The sequence below is a fragment of the Tetrahymena thermophila genome (genome assembly GCF_000189635.1).
Source record: "Tetrahymena thermophila SB210 genomic scaffold scf_8254652, whole genome shotgun sequence".
In the NCBI taxonomy this organism is placed as follows: Eukaryota; Ciliophora; class Oligohymenophorea; order Hymenostomatida; family Tetrahymenidae; genus Tetrahymena; species Tetrahymena thermophila.
This window is the reverse complement of record NW_002476420.1, coordinates 330,436-351,417: the sequence shown is the minus strand read 5'-3', so window position 1 is coordinate 351,417 and position 20,982 is coordinate 330,436. Positions and strand designations below refer to the sequence as shown.

The window sequence follows — 20,982 nt, the reverse complement described above, 5'->3', positions numbered from 1 at the left end:
AAGAAAAACTAAATATTTTCTTTAAAAACAAATTAAAGCTAAATCAATATTTAATTTTTTGGAGGAGAAACTTTATATGTGTAGAAATAAAATCTACATAAATTTTTCTGAATTATTGAAACATTTAAATTGTTAAATTTGAAAAAAATATTTTTAATATTAGATTAATATTTTTTAGATGAAATTTTTATCAAAAATATATGTAAGAATAAGAGTAGCTAATAGTGAATTTCTAGATGTTTATAATTAATAATAATTCAATTCAAACATTTAAGAAATAGTTTAAAATTCAAACTTCTTCTACAAATAAATTTTATAAAATTTTGGTATTAAATATATTTCAAAATATTTTGATTTTTCAAGGAAGAAATGAATATCAAACAGATATGTATTACAATATTTAAGGTATTATTAAACGTTAAAAATTATCTTTCTCTCATTTATGAATTATAAAATTTAGATAAATAAATCTTCTGATTTTTTTCGAAAATTTAATTTTTTCAGGGGAGAAATTGAGTGTCAATAATTTTATATAAAATTTTTTATTGAAATAAGAATGGTTTAACTATAATATCCACCATTTTAGATGAGCTTGTTTCTGTAAATAGTCTATTTAATATATTATAGTAAACTTTTTGATACTCTTATACATTTTCTTCTTCGATTTTGAGTAATTCAACTCCTTTAAAAAAATCCTAATAAAATTTAATTATTTTCAGAAATTAATAAGCTATTTTAAATTATATATATGTATATACGTGATCATTTTGAAGCTCCTCTTAAATAAGTATAATATTAACTACATCCTTGTTCAAGTCGATTGAAGTGTCCTTGACTAAAATTTAAACTTCTAAAATTCTTTTTAGCTAATTCATATTTTTGAAATTTGAATCCTTTAAAGGATAGCTAGAAAAAAAAAATTTTAAATGAAAAATCATAAAATATTTGTATTTAAAAATTACTTAATTTTTTTATCAAAGTATGATATCCTTCTAACAGCATCTAATAAATAAGATGGCTGAATATCTATAACGTAGCACTGTATCCTGTATTTCATATGCTTGATAGAATAGTAATCATTAGATTGCTGCTTGTTCAATAGAAATTGTAAAGAAGTAATGTTATAATTATTTTAATGAATCCTTTTTATGATAGAAACTATTTATTTATTTATAAATTTAATTAAAATTTTAATCCTTAAATAAAAAATTTGTAAATTTAAATTAAATTAAATAAAATACATTTTCTATTTTCATCTTATAAATCATGATAATACTCTTCAAAATCATAATTTTCTTTTGCATATCTAACTATTTCATACTTAAATTTATCGAAATTCACTACATCATAAAAAAATCTATAAAGTCTTTGCACATTTGTGTAGTCACTTTTTATAATTTGATTTTCTTTGTCTCTTAGTAATTAAACACTATAAATTAACTTTTAAATTACTAAAATTCTAAACAAAATTACTTACAAGTAATGCACAGATCTAATTTTAACAATCTCTCCTACTTCTAAATCATTATTTTACTCCTTTAAATAGTATTAATTAAGATCAGAATCTACCAATCTAATATTGTAATACTTTGGTATGTCTTAAAGATTAACTAATTCTATTTAATCTACTTTCAACAACAAGTCAAAGTTTTATTTAATAACTTAATCAGAATTAGTAAAGCCTTTCCAATATAAATCTTTTACTTTTCAAAATACAATTTTTTCAATAAATAAATAAAAAGAATAAAAATTTAAGCATACATTTAATTTGAGAGAATTTTTTAAAGCTGTAGTCTCGAAGATCTTATATTCTTTTTTGAGACTGCTCACAAAGCAAGATATTCTTTTAGCAGTTGGTGCACCAAAGATTAGATTTGTTTTGTTCAAATACATGTATATGAGAACTAGTTTCTATTTCATAAATTTCAGGCTTAATTAAACAAAAAATATATTAATTTAAGTTATCCTAAATAGTTATTACCTTATCCTATTTAAATGATTAGAATTCTTTTACATACACGATATCGCCTATTTTCATCATATATTTTTTATCAGTCAGATTGTGCACCTGAAAATACACTTTTGAGCTTTATTTTTTTTCAAATGTAAATGTGTCATCTATTATTTTTATTCTTACAAGTGGTCCTTGACTAGTCAAGTAATTATTAGTATAGTCCAGTATCAAAGCTATGATGATGCTTTATTTTAAACTCTTAGCCTTGGTAATCTCTGATAATGTCTTAAGCTGATAATAATTTTTAAAATGTTTAAATAGAAGTTAATAAACTTTATATTATGGTTTACTTAGCTGGTTTGCTTCATTATTTTGTAAATTATGCTTTAATTTTTTTTATTTTATTTTTAAATTAAATACTCTTTTAATTTAAGTTTGTTTTATATTGGTTGTTTCTATTTGGAAATAAAAAAGCAATCAATTAACAAAAGAATTAATTACTAGAATATGTAGGTAGTTATGCATGTATCTATGTAGGTATATCTGTTGAAAAAATAGAAAAAAATTTGATAAAACTTCATATATATATATTTGAATAAATCACTATCAATATATAAGATATAAATTAATATTTCTTAGCTCATGTGATCATAATAGAGATATTGATAGAATGGAAAAATAAATAATTTAATTTTATCACAAAACAATTTTTAGAGCAAATTTAAAAATTCATATCTCATATTTAATTTTATTTTATGATATTTTAATTATCAAGCAAATAAAGAATACTAATTTATGGAATTTCTTGACTTGTTAAATTAATTTAAATATTTTAAACATTATTTGAAATCTCAGTCTTTTAATTTAAATAATTTGCTAAATTAGAGATAATATGATAAAAGTATGTATACTGATAGAGTAATTTAAAATAAATATAATCTTTTAAAAATTAATTTAAGTAACTAAATAATATTGCAAACTCAATTAAAAAACTTTTAATGCTAAATTATATTAGTATTTAATTCTATCTAAAAGCAATTTAACAAACAAACAAATATTACATATTTAAACTTTCTAATGATAATATTTTTATTAAAATACAAACAAATATAGCAAATTAAATTTATCAAACCGAGTTTCTCGATTTACTAAGTTTAAATAACTTAAACAGTATTTGAGATCATCAATCATATAATCTACATAATATATTCAATTAAAATTAACATGATAAATACATGCTTATTGATTGAGCTATTTAAATTTAAATTAATAATATACTAATTTGTAAAATACATTAATTGTTAAATATAAAAAGAAATTATGCAAACTAAATTAAATTATTTTTAATGCTAAATTACTTTATATTGTATAAAATCAACAAATAAAATAAAAATTTGTAAGTGATATAAAACATTTTTTTATTTAAAATTCTGCCAGTTCTTTATTTTATTTTATAAATTACATTTTTATTTTTAAACCAAAAATTCTACCCAAAAAAAAGATTTTTGAAATAAAAATTATAATTTAATTATCAAAAAAAAAAATTAGAATTCTAACTTAAAAAATAAACCAAACATAAGTTAATTTATAATAAATAAATTAAAGAAATTGTTTTAATACAAAACTTCTATTTATTTTATGAGTGTCAAGAAAATATTTTGAATGGATTAATTTATTAATTAATTAAATTGCTTTAATTGAAATTAAAAAAAATATAATAGGATTATTAAAAAGTAAGTAGAGATATTGTTAAAAAGAAATATTTTTTAAATATCTTCAAAATTAATTTAAGATAAGATCTACAGTTAAAAGAAAAAGAATCGGGCTCTATTAAGATTAATATCTGTATGTATCTCTCTGATCTTTTGAAAAATCAAAGATTCACTTTGTCTGTATGAGAGGTATCAAGTAATTTAATTGTTTGGATTTGATGATATACAAGAAATAATATATGAATGTATTAGCTAATTGCTATTAAATACATACATTTATAAGTAAATAAATAAAGAAAGAAAGAATTGAGCTTGTTTGATAATAAAGATTGAATGAATATCTTTAAATAAAAATTAGGAAAAAGTTGACATTAAAAAATATATTAATTTTAAAAACCGATCAACTAATAAAAAATCAATAAATAAAAGTAGGAAGAAGAAATAAAATAGAGATTAATATAAAAATAGATATAAAATAAATAAAACAAATAACATGACTAGTGTTTTAGACAGATTAGAATAGGAAGCAAATGCCTTAAAGTCTTCTCAAGCTCCTTAAGTTTATGAAAATGCCCTTTATAAAATTATTGAAGAAGGTATGTTTTTATTTATTTTTAATTTATCATAATAACAAATACTTATTTATGCATAATCAATCAATATTCTCAAAATAATTTCTCTATCTAAAAACCATTTCAGCTTTTTAAAAGTATTTTATACATGCTTTTTTTATAATTAGATGTAAAGGAAACAGATGATAACTTTAGAATTAAGGAAAATGCTTTTTATAACTTAGTAGAACATTTCAAGTCCTTGAAGTATATACAATTTTTTTAATTAATCTTTGATTTGATCTATTTATTTTTTGAAAACTTGTCAGCATATTTGAAATGCTCTTATACTATTAACTATGAATCAATCAAATTATCAAATGTAGCCAATAGTCAACAAAAATATATCTTCATAGTATCCAAGCCTATTTGATTTGAAATATTTATTTAAATTTAAGCTAAAATATCTTATAAAATTTTAAAATAAATCTAGCCAACCCGTGAAGATTAAAGATTTGATTTATAACAGAATCAATGACATTAATGCATTCCCTAAGGCAAAAGCAGCAAAAGTTATTAGAACTATTATTGAAGTTGTAGCTACTATTGAAAAAACTGAAGATATATAAATTGAATTATGCAATTTCTTAGTAGAATGGTGCCAAAAGCAAGGAATCACTTACTTACGTCACAGAATCGAAATTAAGTTATCAGTCTTATATCTCTAAAGAGGTGACTATACCAAAGCATTGACAATTATAGAGGCTATCTTAAAAGAAACTCGTAAAGCTGATGATAAGCATATGCTTGTTGAAGGTCAATTAATCGAGTCTAAAATTCATTATGCACTTGAAAATTATGCCAAAGCCAAGGTAAATAAATAGCATATAAATTAACAAATAAATAAATAAATAAATAAATAAAAACTTGATTCTTTTGTATGAAAGTAATTAATTGAAAAGTCAAAATCTTAAAATCTTGATTTTTTGAATCCTAGAAACTAGGATATTTTAAAAAAATTAATAAATTTAACAAAATATGCAAGGTATTTCTAAAAATAACAAGGATTCCTTTTTTTAAATATTATATAACAACACAAACAAATACACAGAAAGTAAAAGAGTGAGTTAGTTCATAATATTGAAGATATTATTTTTGAGATGATAAAGCAACTATTTATTCAATATTTAATAATGAAATCAAATATTGTAAAGAAAAAAAATAATTTTTAGAATTATTAGATGAAAATTTATTAACAAATGAATGTTTAATTGGGTTATATTTTTTTATTGTGAAGCAAACATAAATTATATTAGAGAACCGTATGTATTAACTAATAAGCATGTTAAATATAAACGACCAATATTAGGTATATAATCATAGAGAGTAGATATAATGCATTTAAGAACTAGATATTATTTGTTTTTTGGCAATGGATGACAAATAAAAATAAATATTTTTGATCCATTTCTATATACCAAATAAATAAAGCTTGCAATTTTGTATTAATTACTTTTGTTAACTTAATTAGGCTTCTTTGACTGCTTCAAGAGCTTGCTCAAATTCAATTTATTGTGCTCCTGCTTTATAAGCTGATATAGATATGATGACAGGTATCTTACAATGTGAAGATAAAGATTATAAGACAGCGTATAAAATATTCTATTGAATGAATTTTAGAAATTAATTGATTATAAATAAATAAAAATAGATATTCCTATTTCTATGAAGGATTCGAAGCTCTCAATTCCTTAGATGACCCTAGATCTATTAAGGCCTTGAAATATATGCTTCTTTGTAAAATTATGACATCCAACTATGATGATATTGCTTAGATTTTAAATGGAAAGTATGGATTAAAGTATGCAGGAAAAGACTTGGATGCCATGAAATTAGTTGCTAAGGCCTACAGAGAAAAATCTCTATCATAATTCTAAGCCCTCTTACAAACATATGCAGAATGTATAAAAATTTATTTATTTATTTGAAGCTAGATACAATATTTTTCTTATAAATGATTAATTAGAAATCACAGGTGATCCTATCATCAAAAACTAATTAAATTAACTTTATGATCAACTACTTGAATAGAATTTATTCAGACTTATTGAACCTTACACCAGAGTTTAAATTACTCACATAGCTCAAAGAATTGGTCTTGATGAAAATTTGATTTAAAAGAAGTAATAAAACATACAAGTAATAATAAATCATTTAATAATTTTATTAATTAAATATTTAGATTATCAGAGTTGATTCTTGATAAGAAAATTGATGGTACTTTAGACTAAGGTACTGGATGTTTGATTCTCTTTGACGATATTAAATGCGATGTAAATATATTTCTAATTAATTAAAAGATTTATAAGAAACATTATTTAGATAAAGAAAAAAATATTTAATATTAAATAGGATTTATACAAGAATGCTGTCGAGCACAATCAACAAATGGAAAAGGTTGTTGAAAAGCTATTTGAAAAGGCTAAACTCTTAAAAAATTGATTAAAATTATTGTATTTATAATAATAAACATTTTTATAGCACTAATTCGTTCAATTAAATTAAAATTTTGTATGTAAATGATGATATTAAATTCTAAGCTAACTCTAAAATTGATCATTTTTCTTTATTTATTTGCAGCAGAAGTTCATTTTAAATCAATAATTTACTTTTTATTTTTTAAAAAACCAATTTTATCCTTGTTTGCAATTTCAAATTTAAAACCTAAATGGAGAAAATATTTGTAAATTTAATTGGAAAATTTTTGATTACTTTTTAGTATATGTCTTATCATAAGATTTTAATTGTATTTTTCAGCGATTAATTTTCCAAATTAGCTGGATAAATTTCAAAATATTAAATTTGTTTTGCCAAATAAATATATCCAGTACTTATTAGATCAATTTTTATAAAGAATTTTCTGATATAAAAAATTATTTTTGAATTTAAATAAAAATAATTTTTACAAATTTCTTCAATGCCAATTATATATTTATTTATGAACTTAAGAATAAGTAAGAAATAACTTAAAATTTTACAAACAATTAATAACTAACTAACTGAGAGTAAAAAGAAATAAAGAAAGAAAATAGACTTAAAAAATAATTAAAAAAAAATTAAATTAATAGTAATATTTTTTGAAATTGATTGAAGTACATTTGCACTCAAAAATCATATATTTAATTAATAAATGTTTAAAGATTAAAATGATATTTTCATTGAAATAAAGAAACGTCCTGCTGAAAAAACCCTCTCGTTCAGCGAATTGGCCTAACTGAGAGAGGTTCCTTATAAGTATTTCAAAAGCGAGCCTATATTTTTGCAGCTTTTGAACCAGTACTGTAGAGATAGTAAACAAATTCTTTTGTTTTTTAATATATATAAAAAAATAGCAATTAATTTATAGGATTTATTAATATTTATCTTATATTAGATTGTTTGTTTGTTCTTGTGTTCTTCTAATTAAATGTTGTTTTTGATATTTTTTAATCAACAACAAAACCAAAAATGAGATACTTTTTTATAATCTTAGCAAAATATTTATTAAAAATTACCTGAAAATTGAAAATTTTATTCCATTCTACATATTTTATATTTTTTTAGGCAAGTTTTAAATCAGAGTATGTGAAAGATCTTTCATTTTAACAACAATTGTTCCTCTTATGCAGAAAGATAATCCGCTTGAGGTTATTCAAGGAGCAAGTGAATGTCTTGCCTTATTAAGCCAAAATTCAGAAACACATGAAAAGATATTAAAATCTGGTGCTCTCAAGACAATTGCTATGCTCATTAAAGATAACTTGCACCATAAAATTACAAAAAATTGTATTTAAATTTTTAGTAATCTGTGTCGCGATGTGAACAATTTTTATGAATTTCTTTCTCATCAACTATAGAGAATACTTGTATGTTAATATTTGGATTAAGTCGACTTCGAAACCTAAAAATATATTCTTTAAATTCTGATATCTCTTTGCACAGAGCATCCTGATAATCTATACAGCGAAGACATGAAAATAATACTTAAAAAATAAAAATACTGTGCCCCTCTTGCTCGTGCAATCGTCTCACCAAATTAAGAGGTATCTCTGCATAGCATAACACTGTTTAAGTAATTTAGAAGAAAACATAATCAATATATAATTTACGAATTGTCTACTTTATTAAGTTATAAAAATAAATAAATAAATGCAATTTAGATCAAATGAATGAATGAAAGCAATTTTGATGGAATTTTATGAATAAATAAATAAATAAAAAAGTAGAACATTTTAAAAATAATAACTTAATGATTTTTTAATGATAGAATATTTATAGAGAATGATAGCAATATTAAAAAACTTCAAAAGTTTGACCTAGCTCCTCGTATACTTTAAGCATATAGATTGTTTAGAAGTTAACCAAATAATTAGCAAATCATCAGGTATTATAACGAATAGTTTTTATTTATTTATTTATATATATTTTTTAAATTACTTAAAATTCATAGGTGTGTAGAAATTTTTAGCTAAACTCAAAAATAAAATAAGACTTTGAATTTATAATTTTTATTAAAGCTGTTATTTTAACTTGAAATTATGTTCATGATAAAACTTATTCTTGCTTTTTATTCAAAATAAATAGAGCTATTTTAGAGTTCATGGAGTAAATGCTGCAACATCCTGAGTATTACAAAATCTTATAGGAAGAAATATACATACAAATAGTGAAAGAGGCTCAATTCATTGATAACTTTGAAATACAATACAGAGTACAAAAAATAACTTTTGATTGAATTTAATAATTTATGAATTTGTATTATATAGTCACTATCATGCTTAACAAAATTAAGTGAAGGTATAGATACTTAAACCAAGTTGATAGACTTAGGAGTCTTAAACAGCATGTGTGATATATTGAGATAAAATAAGGAAATCAAATTAAGAAGATAGGCATTGAAATTCATAAGCAATTTATCGTTTAATCCATTTTGTATATAGCTGTTGGTTTATTAAGAAATAATAGATTTGATTATCATATAAATTAATAGCACTGATAGAGATTCTCGTATAAAAAGTGTTATAACCATATCAAACCTCTCTGTAGCTCCTAATTTCCATAAAAAACTCCAAAACATGTATATACATACAATCAATTTCCTATCAACAAATTTTCTAATCATTTCACTAACAAAAAAAGAAATATCAAGAGTCTTATTCATATATTTGAATAATCTGATACATCTATAGAGGTTATGAGAGCAGCAGCAAATACTCTTGCAAATATTTCATTAGGTTATTAATTTCAAGAATTTAAACTAATTAATTAATTAATATTTTTTAATTAACAGATCATGCATACTAAGTTCATTTTTTGAGAGATCCAGAAAAAAGCATTCTACTGAACCTGATTAAAACATAAGAAGATATCCAACTTCTTAAATCAATAATTATTATTTTCTCTAATGTGGTATCTAACCAAACGCTCTCTATTATTTCTGAAGAACTACTTGACATATTCATCAAATTATATTTGAATAATAGAGTATCTTTTTTTACTTTGAATACAATATATAAATGAAATTATATATTTTATTAAGATTTATTATGAAAATGATATCAGAGGATACATCTCCAAAGTTATTTCTAAATTTTGCATCTCTCCTGAATGCAGAAAAACTATAATATCTAAAAAAGTTATGAAGAGAATTATAGATGACATTTACAGCTCAAGAAACGAAACGAAAAAATAGGTTTTAAATTTCTTAGATATTTAAAAAATAAATAAATAAAATTTATTTAAATCTAGTTGCTAATATCTTTAATGACCATGATTTATTGCTCTAAAGACATGCATACTGAATTTTTTGAGTCTAACGGTATAGATTGCTTGCTATCGTTTTTGAATAGATAGGACAGCTTCTAAATTTACTTAGCCTTTAAGTGCTTCACTCTTTTAAGTAGATGGGAGAAAAATATAGTAATTTTTTAAACAAATTTTATCTGAGTCATTAATATTTATCATAGGATATAATCACAACAGACGACATTTGTTCAAGGATATCAAAAAACTCCTTAATACGAGAAAGAAGAATCCTTAAGGAAGGTTTGAGATTTTTCATTAACATAATGATTTATAAAAGATAGGAGAAAGAAATCGTGAATAGATTATGCTGGTTAATTAATGAAGGACTAAGAAATAAAGATGATCCCGAATGTCTAAAATTAAGTCTTTTTGCTCTTATGATAGTATCTGAGTAAATGAAATATCATAGAAAGCTAATTACTCATACAACACTGCTTTAAAACTTATCAATACAAACTCAAGAAGATTTAAATTAGTTTACTGACTTTTTCTCAAAAATAATGATGAATCTCTCTCTTAATCCAGATTGTCATGAAGTTTTGCTAGAAAAGAAATTCATACAACTCACTAAAGAAATATGCCTAAATTTGAAAGAAAAAGATGAGTTTATGATGATGAACAATTATTCATATCTTTTGACTTTCGCCTGCCAGATGCTTAAGATCGATAACATCGCATTTCATCTCAAAGAATTATTTAAATAAGGAATAGTTCAGATATTATATACCATCCTCTAGCAAAGCTATGAGTTTATGTTCCATGAAATTATAGAAGCATTTAATATAATCTTGGCAGAATCTGAAAGCTATCCTGACTCTCTATTTGAAACCATATAAAAGTTAGCCGATGATACATACATGATACAAGACAACGATACCGTCTACATGCGTATCTACATTCTTATGTCTCTCTCTAAAAAGCCATAGGTAAAACAAAAACACACAGCAAGCAACAACATATCAAATATTTTTTTGAAATATAAAAATTGATTTAATTATTCAAATTTTCTAATTTTAACTTTTAATATTATTTATTTATTTTTTTTAAAACTTTTTTAATAAATTATTTTGATTCAATTTTTTCATAATGAAATTAAAATTCAAAGGATATTTCTAAATATAAATTCATCTATTTTTTATTTTAAAAATATTTATTTATTTGTTTGTTTGATTATAGTAATTCATTAAGTTTTTTATAAAATATTTTTAAGAAAATATTAATTTTTTTAAATTGTAAATTAAAAGAGCAGAGATTACTTTAAGAGTAGTAATGTGGTTAAGTTGATTAAAAAATTTTTAATGAACTATAAGGATTGGAGTCTCAATATAGTTCCTAATTGCTGCACTCTCCTAGCAAACATTTCTAAATAACCAGAACTTTTGAAATAAATACTTGATGAAAATCTCATTAATTTAATTTTTAAAATATGGTCAGAAAAAGTATTTTTTTTTTATTTATTTATTTACTTATTATTTTATTAATTAATTTTAAATTAAAGCAAATAATATCATTTACAGATTTAGTAAGATTATTAGCTTAAATAACTTCACTCCCTCTTTTTAATAGCTCTACGTTAGATGAACAGTAATTTAAAAAATTAAAATTTTTTTCATCAAAAGATTTTTCAAATAATTATTTAGAATTTACCCTTTTGTGTTCAACTTCCTTTACTAGTAAATATCTGAAAAGAAACCAAACAACTCCTTGGTGAATGCAAGCTTGTTATGTGTGCTTAATATGACAAAAAGCGATTTCGGATTAGCTAAAGCAGTTTCTCAATCTAAAACTATTTAGCTTGTCAAAACAATTATTTAGAGATCTGAATAAGATATTCAATTAGTAATTTTAAACATTCAAGCGAGTTTTCTCATTTTTATTTAATTTTTGAAAAAATAAAGCTACAAAGAAAAAGCTTTTATAATCAGTTAATGATTTGTGTGCTTATGGCTAGTAACTTGCTTATAGATTCAGAATTCGCTTAAAAAAATAAGCAGGATATTTTAGATATTCTTAATTGCATGCACAATAACGTTACCTGCACTAAATTTATGAATCTTCAAATCAACACTGGTTTCCTAAAAATTCTCCATAATTTGGTGATATAAAATTATGCTCTAAAAAATGAACCAGCAGTAAGAAAATCAATAGAGTTAGCTTATCAATTGTTTAATGAAATAAGTGATATTTAGTGTTAAACTTTTATTTTGAACATAATGAACCACTTACTATAAGACAAATCCTTTTTTGAGTAAAAATAAATTTTTTTAGAATATTTAAATTTAAAATTAATTATTTTCTCTTTACTAGGTCTTTTAAAGAAAATCAGATTCTTATGACTAAGATATCAGACTAGTTTTTAACTACTTTAATTACACCTTAAAATTAGGATACTAAATTTAGATTTTCTCTCTATACATTTCTTACAAATGTAAGCTACTACGAAAATAGCATAGAATTCTTTGAAAGTTTTCTGAATTTAGAAGAATTTGTTCAAAAGTTTAAAACTCTCTTTCAAGATAGCAATAAAGCTGAATAAGAAGCTTTATTATGCTTCCTTGCTAATCTTTGCAATATCAAAGAAGTTTAAAATTTATTACTTAAACATAACAAGGTTATGCAATTAATCAAAGAAATCCTCATCGAACATCGCTTCGACTCACTTACATGGACATCAATAAGACTACTTGGAAACATATCAGCTAATCCTGATTATCATTTTTTTATAGCATAAGAAGACATTCTAAAGTAAAGTTATTCATTCTAAATATCCAAATTATTTTATTAAAAATTAATAATTTGATTAAATAAATTAATATTTAATTCATTCATTCATCGATTAAATAAATAATTAATTAATTTGAACAAACAAAAAAATTAAATAAGTAATTCAAAAAAATACTTTAATTTAATCAATAAGCATTTAAATAAAATTTAATTAACTTGCTAAAATAAAGAAAAAATATAAAAAATAAATAGATGCCTGTACAATGTGTTCATTTACTAAAAAACAAGTCTTCATATGAAAGAAAAAATATAAGGGTTACTTGCGAATGTTACTTTTACAAAGAAAGTTCACGAAATAATGATTAAAAACGATTGCATGAAAATATTTGAGCTGATTTTAAACAAAGAAGATTAGTTACAAGATACTTAACAAAATCATATGATCATTTCAATGATTTAGTTAGGTTTAAACCATAAAAACTTTCACATGCTTGAAAATGATATAAACTTAGTAAATTCCCTTTCGATGGTGAACGAATGTGAAAAACCGTTGCAAGTGAGATTACTTCAAATAGCTACGTTTTATATACTGGATAACTCTCAAGATGTAAATATTTTGTTTTTGAATTAGATTTAAATTAAATAACAATAAATTAGACCACATAAAATAGAGAGTCTAAGCTGATGAATAAGCTTGATATATCAAGAGAAATTATGAGTTATATAAAAATGAATTTAGAAACAAGATCTGCTTATTTTATTAGACATTTAGGGCGTATTCTAAGTGAGCTGACAAGCTGGGAGCATTTTTCTTAAATCCAATTAGATTACACTAAGCTTACAGTTCAAATCATCAACATCATAATATTTTTTGATAACATAGATTAAAAGCTATCTTATTTCTAAGTGTTCAAAAAGATGACCTCTAGTGAATATTACTTTAATAATACTAGTAATTTATCTGAATAACTAACTAAACTTCTCAAGTTTAATCAAATAATTATTTCTAAGCTAGAAAGTGCTTAGCCAAAAACAATCTAAGAACAGAACAGAGTACTTTTTTAAGTTGTTTTTTACTTTTTAAAACATTCATATAAAAATTTAGATTAAGGGTGAGTAATTTATTGTGCTCTTTTTACAGCTACTTTCAAACTGCTCTTTATTCGGAGCTTAAAATTAAGAAGTAGCTCAATTCCTTATTTCATAGTAAATCGATGAATTCATCACCCTATCTCTAAGGCTCGGTAAAATCAAAAGCTACAATATTCTAGCATAGGTGATCTGCACATTATCTAACTTTTACTAAAATGAACAAATTTTAAAATCATGTTATAGTTATGCCAACTTATTTTCCCAGCTCTAAATTAAATATAAGAAATATATTCAATTTAATAAAGTAATTTTACATTAATTTTTTCATTATTAATTGAATTATTTAATTAAATTTCATTTATTTAAAAATCAAAATCAATTAATTTATTTCTGATCAAAATTTTTTTCAATAATTATTAATCAAATTATTTATTTATTTAAAACTTTTTAATTAATTAATTTATTTATTTATTTAAAAAATGGTTGATCAACTAATCTTCATTAACGATTTTCTATGTTATTGAATCATTTCCTAATTTATTTATTAATTAATCTAACTTTTTATTGTTATTTTTTATTTCTTTTTAATTATTTTCATCTTAATTTATATTAAAATAAAAACTAAAATGAATGAATTAAGGAATTTGAATACTATTTGGCTGGACTAATAAGTGTGGTTCTTAAAATAAAAAAATATAAGTTTACTGATGTTGTTCAAAAATCGAGTGCAAATTTTGATGTAAAAATAATAAAATAAATATAAACTTGAATTAAATTAATGAATTTACTAAATAATTTTTACAGGAAAATGTAACTAATGAGTAAATAGAAGATGGTGATAAAAATAAAGATACTTAAAAAGTATTTGTACAGTAGATTTAAAATTTGTTGAGAATTTAATAAGGAAACATGAACCTAAATGGAAGTAATTTAAACAAGAGTGTATCTATAATGTCAAACGAAAGTGATATCAAAAATGCACCCTTAGATAATGATGAGAATAAATTTATTTTTAGCTTCTTTATCATGATTCTTAAAAAAGGAGCTGAAAGAACTAGAAACGATATTTTGAGTGAGCTTAGATAAAAAGGAGAAAGTCAAACTCTTTAATGTATAGCAAACGTATGCTCATTATAAGAAAATCATAAACTTATACTTTCAACTAAGATACCTGAATATCTTTTCAATTATCTCAGCAATGAAAAATCAATAACATTTCCCTTTTATTCATATGCTCTTGCAGGTAAAAAATATTTTCTTTCTTCTCTTAAATAATCACATTTACTATGTGCTATCTATCATACATTTATATTTGCTTCTTTTTTTTATTTGTTTGTATGTTGCTCATAATGACTGAGTTTTCTTATCCAAAATAGTAACTTTAATTTTAAATAAATATTAAAGGTTTTCTACATATTGCAAGAGGAAAAGAAATTTACAGCAGGATAAAATCTGAAGATATTTTCATTTGGTTTAAAATGGTTGTTTAGTAATATGACAGAAGCTACGTAGAAAAGAGCTTGATCGCAGTAATAAATATGATTGAATATGCAAAATTCGAGGATTATCAAATATATGTTGAAGATATAATTGAGTTTGTTACTCTTAAGATTATATCAGTCTGCTAAGTCAATGATCCCCTTCTAGATAGAGCACTCATTCTAATTTAAAAAATCATTAAAATTAAAACCTTAAAATATGTAATTTTTTTTTATTACTTACTAATATGTTGAAATAAATAATGCATTTAATTAATTAAATCAAGAAAATTTCAAAAAGCGAAGTGCTCTTCTAGGAACTGTTTAAGTTCTTACTAGAATAAAAATTATCTGATGAAAATAATTTCGAAGGATACTTTAAGATATGGGAAGTACTATAAAACTTTTTTGACTCAAGAGAGTGTCTAAGCTAAATATTAAAAGTAAATTTCAAAAAGACTTAAGTGAATTTTATCAATTTAAATTATTTATGAATTAATTAAATAGTATGGCTTAGTAAAAATTATAAAGATGCAGCTCAATTACTATTAAGACTACGATTTATTTTATGAAGAAGTTAAGCAATAAAAGAAAAATGAGAAGAAAAATCAGAATAGCTTTAATTTTATTATAGAGAGAATCAAGCTTTTAGGGTTGATATTAGACTGTGTAAACTCTATCTTCCAAAAAGATTAACCTTAATACAATTAAAACTAAATGAAGTTTAAGCTTGTTTATTCAAAAGAAAAAAATGTCTCTGAATCGAATGATAGAATAGTTAACATCCATTTCTACTCAATATATGAAGTCTTGAAAAAAATTGAACCATAATTAAAAGATGAAAAGATATCTAAATTTATTCTTATCATTTCTCACTTGCTACTGAACATGAGCAAGGTGCTCATTAGAGTGTAAAATTTTTTTTTAATTATCAAAAAAAGAAAATCTTGAAATTTAATTCATTCTTTCCAAAGTTTTTTTTGGCTTTAAAAAATTATCTCTACAATTTCTATAAAAAATATAAAAAAGAATCTTGGAGAAAATTTGGAGTGAATTTTTTGATTTAAAAAAACTTAGCTTCATTTAAAATATTTAGATTAAAATGGAATTTTTTTAAAAATTAATTTTCCTTTTTAATTTTAAATGAAGAAATAATTTTGTTATTTTATCTTAATTTTATGGAAAAAGTTTTAATTTTTAAAATTAAATTAACAAAATCGAAGATAAAAATTAGTAAATTTGGACAAAAATATTATTTAAAACAAATTTATCTAAAAAAGAAAGTTAATCAATTAAAATAATTGATTTTAATTAATCTTTCTAAAAATCAAAAATATTTTTTTCATTTAAAATGATTTTTTAGAATGAAATTAAAATTGGAATAGATTTGTTAAATAAGTTTGCTTTTACAAATATTTTAGTTATTTAAAATTTAACTAATTCATGGACTTTTAAGGATTAAAAAAAATATATAAATAAATAAATAAATAAATAGAAACGAAGGCTCTTGTCTTCCAATAGTCAAATTTATAATGGAGATGATGAAAAGTTTTGAATTGAATGATAGTACGTTTAGATTAATGGATAAATTGACGATTCGTCAATGTATTTTTTAAACACTAAACATTCTTCTTGAGAAATATGAACCTGAAATGCAACCTCATGTAGGATTATTTATTGAAATAAATCTATATTTATTTTGATTAAATTTGTATAGTTAGAAGAAATACTCAATTTGATGATAAATAACATGGGAAACGAATACAAAGTTATAGAAGATTAAAAAAGCCTAGATTTAAATTTGGTTGCTAGCAGATATAGATAAGTTTATGTTAATTTTTTAAACATAATTACCAAGGTTGATTTTAAGCAAATCAAGGAATAGGCTGTCATTAGGTTAGCTAAGAAGATTTTCCAAATCATTTAACAAAACCAAGATCATTTCTAGCATGATTCTATGATCAGATTCTTTTTTTTAGTTTTCATTAAAAAGTTTTTACTGTCAATTGATATAAGGAATCAAAAAGAATTGATTGATAGCTATAACGAAATGATTGAATATTTAAATAGCTACATAGAATTCTTCAATATTTATTTGAAAAGATTGATAGATTCTATTGATCGCAACTTGTTTACATAAAATTCTGATTACAGTAGCCTTCATAACCAATACAATGAGGAATAAGATAGAGAATCTCAGTTAACTACATAGCTATTGTACTTTCATTTTTTAATTAAAATTGTTTTTTTATTTAATTTATTTTTTGTAATTTATTTCAAAGCATGCAAGAGTTAGACATGAATAACTTAATTTTAGTGTTTGAAACTTTAATCTTGCTAGTTTATTTCACTGAATTTCCTTCTATGCTCTCAAGTGAACAAAATATTAAACCTTCAGATATCATATAAACTAGCTTTATTTGTTGTATTCGCATTTTAGAATTTGAAGAAAAGTTAAATTCATTTACTGACTCGGAACAAAAAGAAAAAGTACACAATTGATTAATTTTCATACAATTTTTAATTGTTCTTAAAACGAATTTTTTAATTTTTAATAAATTAAATAAATAGTTTCTTGAAGAGAGAAGAATTAAATAAAATGAATTAAATAGCATCCTCAAAGTAAATGTGATTTTTATCAATTAGCTGAGCTACTTCTAGAAACTCTAAAACAGTCTACTTGATTAGTAAAATATAAAAATACTTATCAACGGTCTCATTAAAAAGAAAAAGGTAAATTAATTTTAATTAAAATAAAATGATTTATTCTAATACGAATAATAAATAAATAAAAATAGACTATTTAAATGTTCTGCTACAACACATTGACTAACTTTGCTGAAATAAATGGACTCATTTATTTAAAGAACCTCATGCTGGAACTTGATGTTCTTATCAAAGAAACTAATTAGTAAATGATTAAACAAGAAATAAAAATTGATATAGAGCCTCTGATTGCTTTATTAGAGCATGTGTTTTAAGTGCTCCTTGATGTAGAAAATAATTAAATGCTTTCTTCTCTTAAATTTATGAAGGAACAACCATAAATTGACACTTAAAATGCTAAAAACGTGATAATCGAGTTTATTACAGATTTAGTTTTAGAAAAGGGAGGGATAGTCATCTCTCAAAACTTATATAATATTTTATTCCAAATTTGTGAATAAGATCTCCATTTGTAATCTAGAGTGCTATACATTATCCTCAAAAATCACATTTAAGAAGGTAAAGGCTTTTAAGAATATTTTTTTTATTAAATTTCAATCTAATTTAATAGAAAATAAAATGGAAGTGAAGGATTTCATCATGAAGAAGCTAAGAGTTTTAATGATAGAACATGTGAGAATGTTCAAGGAAATTCAAGATAAAGAATAGGAGTTAAAAATACTCTTGGAGGAATATCAAGACATACTGAAAGATGAAGAAATTGAAGGTTTAGAAAAAGAATTTAAATACCATGATGAGGAAGAAGAAGTATAATCTATATCTTAAACAGATGAAAATATCGGTGAAGATTAGTAGCAATAAGTTCAAAATAATTTTAAAGAGTTTATAGACAAGCAATCAAAGCAAGGAGATGAGTCGCCTTTTTCTAGCACAAATAAAAAAATACCAGTAAACTAGAGTTTGAGAGATTTAAGAAAATCAGACTCCAAGCATTATCCTAACCATAAGTTAAGCTAGTAAAAGTCAATTGATGTAAATTCTCCTTTGCTAAGGTAAAATTCTTAAATAAGCCTTTAGAATCACCGCTAGTAAAGCTAAGAAAACAACAGTCAAAAAACATATAGTGCAAGACATATTGCAGGTTTCTCCCAAGAAAACTAAGAAAAAGGCGCTTAAACTACATCTGCTTCATAAATATAACAACCTAATCAAAACAGTAGTTAATTCAGTCAGCAATCTTAATATTTAAAGCAGAACAATTATACTCATGAAAGTGTTAATTCTCAAAAGTAAAATAATAGAAGAAAGAGTAGCTAAAGCAACTTGTCTAAAATGCTTGCCAACCGAACTCTCCGTAAATAAAAAATAAAGAGTAGAGTTACATAGCTGCAACTTGAACTAGAAAAGATAGCACCTATTCCTTTGAATGCTGTTATGATTTGGAAGTTCTTAGAGAGACCTGTAAGAAATTATGAAGGAATTAAATCCATTTCAAATTCCTTCTTTTGGGAGTATTTTAAAGAGCCTTTAACGTAATCTAACATTTATTCATTTATTTATTATTTTAAATAAACATTCTCAAAAATTAATTTTAATTAAAGCGAATATTAGCACATTGTCCTTAATTTTATGTTCTGCTTAATTATAATTTAAAATAAATCTAAAAATGATTCATCATGGAGAAGTCTCTTGCTATAAAATCATGATATATTTTTAAAGGTTTTAGATCTTGAATACATAAATGTGTATAAATAGCCTGGATTTTTGTTTTGCAAGTATATTGGTGAAACACTTATTAACATTTTCTCTAACAAAGGAAAGAAAACTGAAGTAATTAAGTCAGGTAATAAATAAATTATTTTTTTTAATATCGAATTAATTAATAAATTTATTAATGGATTTTAAATTTACAGATAAATTTGCATATCTCAGAAAAGTTCTTCTAAATAGTAAAATAAGGGAGTTAGTTGATATTTCCAAGAGTCTGGAGGTTTGTATAAAAAATAAGTGATAAATCAATCAATAATGAATGCTATGCTATCAAACTTAAAATAAATAAAATGGATTAGTTTTGAGTTTATTATCCTAAAACTTTAGTTAGTTCTAATTAAAATAATTAAAAATAAATAACTAACTTATTTTTATACCAAAAATAAAATAAAATACTATATTCAAATTTAGGTACTCTAGAAAAATAGTTTACTTAGTAAAATTTTAAGGATATGTTTTTATCCATCTAATAGAACAGCAATTTCATATAATAAAAAAATAAAAAATTATTCAAAACACTTTATAAATAAAAATAAATATATATTTTATAAGATATTAGTTAAAAATAAATGTAAATATTATCTATATAACTTCAATTTGCCTATTCATTCATAATTCTATATTAAATTTTATTTATTTTTTTGAAATTTAATTATTTAAAAAGTAAATAAAAAATATTCATGGAAGCTTTGAAAAACGGAGGCAAAATAAATTCCATAAATATTCGAACCCTTTCAATTGAAAAAAATAGAATGGAGAGAATAAAATATAAGTTAAAAAAATTAAAAAAATATATATTTTATAAGATACTATTAAAAATAAGTTTGTTTACCATAAAATACCCAAAAAAAAATTTAGAAAATCTGATATTTCAATACAACTCAATAAAGAGCTAGCAAATAATATAGGTATTTAAATTAAGAATGAAAATTATATAAACATTCTATATATTTTAATCCAAACCAGTAACAGTAATGAACAAATATAAAAATGACAATAAAATCTATATACAGTCACCTTCATTTTTATTAATTACTCAATTCTTTTTCATCAATTTTATTGGTAGTTTTCAGCGTGAAATTAAAGCTGTTTAAATATTATGCTAACCAATATATAAATATTAAAAAATATAGATTTTTGTAAAATTTTTATTTTACTAATGGATATATTTATTTTTTTTTAGTGACAGA

The 20,982-nt window shown here is 22.4% G+C and overlaps 3 protein-coding genes across 3 annotated transcripts; 2 read left to right on the top strand and 1 right to left on the bottom strand. All coding sequences in view use genetic code 6, as the record gives it.

Moving 5' to 3' along the window:
- Nucleotides 1-500: 500 nt before the first annotated feature.
- Nucleotides 501-2,322, bottom strand: TTHERM_00378980 (hypothetical protein; the record flags this gene model as incomplete). The annotated part of the gene is made up of 8 exons (XM_001015479.2): nt 501-695; nt 759-906; nt 963-1,158; nt 1,242-1,429; nt 1,478-1,703; nt 1,762-1,930; nt 1,982-2,245; nt 2,305-2,322. 8 exons carry the CDS (start codon nt 2,320-2,322, stop codon nt 501-503), a joined length of 1,404 nt encoding a protein of 467 aa, XP_001015479.2.
- A 1,837-nt stretch (nt 2,323-4,159) lies between these two features.
- TTHERM_00378970 (26S proteasome non-ATPase regulatory subunit) lies at nt 4,160-6,719 on the top strand (the record flags this gene model as incomplete). The annotated part of the gene is made up of 8 exons (XM_001015478.3): nt 4,160-4,262; nt 4,406-4,484; nt 4,711-5,089; nt 5,749-5,867; nt 5,929-6,179; nt 6,244-6,400; nt 6,460-6,550; nt 6,630-6,719. 8 exons carry the CDS (start codon nt 4,160-4,162, stop codon nt 6,717-6,719), a joined length of 1,269 nt encoding a protein of 422 aa, XP_001015478.3.
- Nucleotides 6,720-7,407: 688 nt separating this feature from the next.
- Nucleotides 7,408-20,033, top strand: TTHERM_00378950 (hypothetical protein; the record flags this gene model as incomplete). The annotated part of the gene is made up of 31 exons (XM_001015476.2): nt 7,408-7,567; nt 7,821-8,328; nt 8,524-8,640; nt 8,841-8,967; nt 9,023-9,333; nt 9,396-9,490; nt 9,547-9,740; nt 9,796-9,948; nt 10,005-10,175; nt 10,223-10,987; nt 11,306-11,500; nt 11,560-11,645; nt 11,702-11,900; nt 11,960-12,309; nt 12,369-12,806; nt 13,038-13,392; nt 13,443-13,838; nt 13,891-14,181; nt 14,518-14,616; nt 14,682-15,120; nt 15,282-15,577; nt 15,643-15,798; nt 15,863-16,266; nt 16,851-17,019; nt 17,073-17,572; nt 17,638-17,845; nt 17,927-18,088; nt 18,154-18,580; nt 18,633-19,554; nt 19,624-19,865; nt 19,936-20,033. The coding sequence occupies 31 exons, from the start codon at nt 7,408-7,410 to the stop codon at nt 20,031-20,033; spliced, it is 9,033 nt and encodes a 3,010-aa protein (XP_001015476.2).
- Nucleotides 20,034-20,982: the final 949 nt, after the last annotated feature.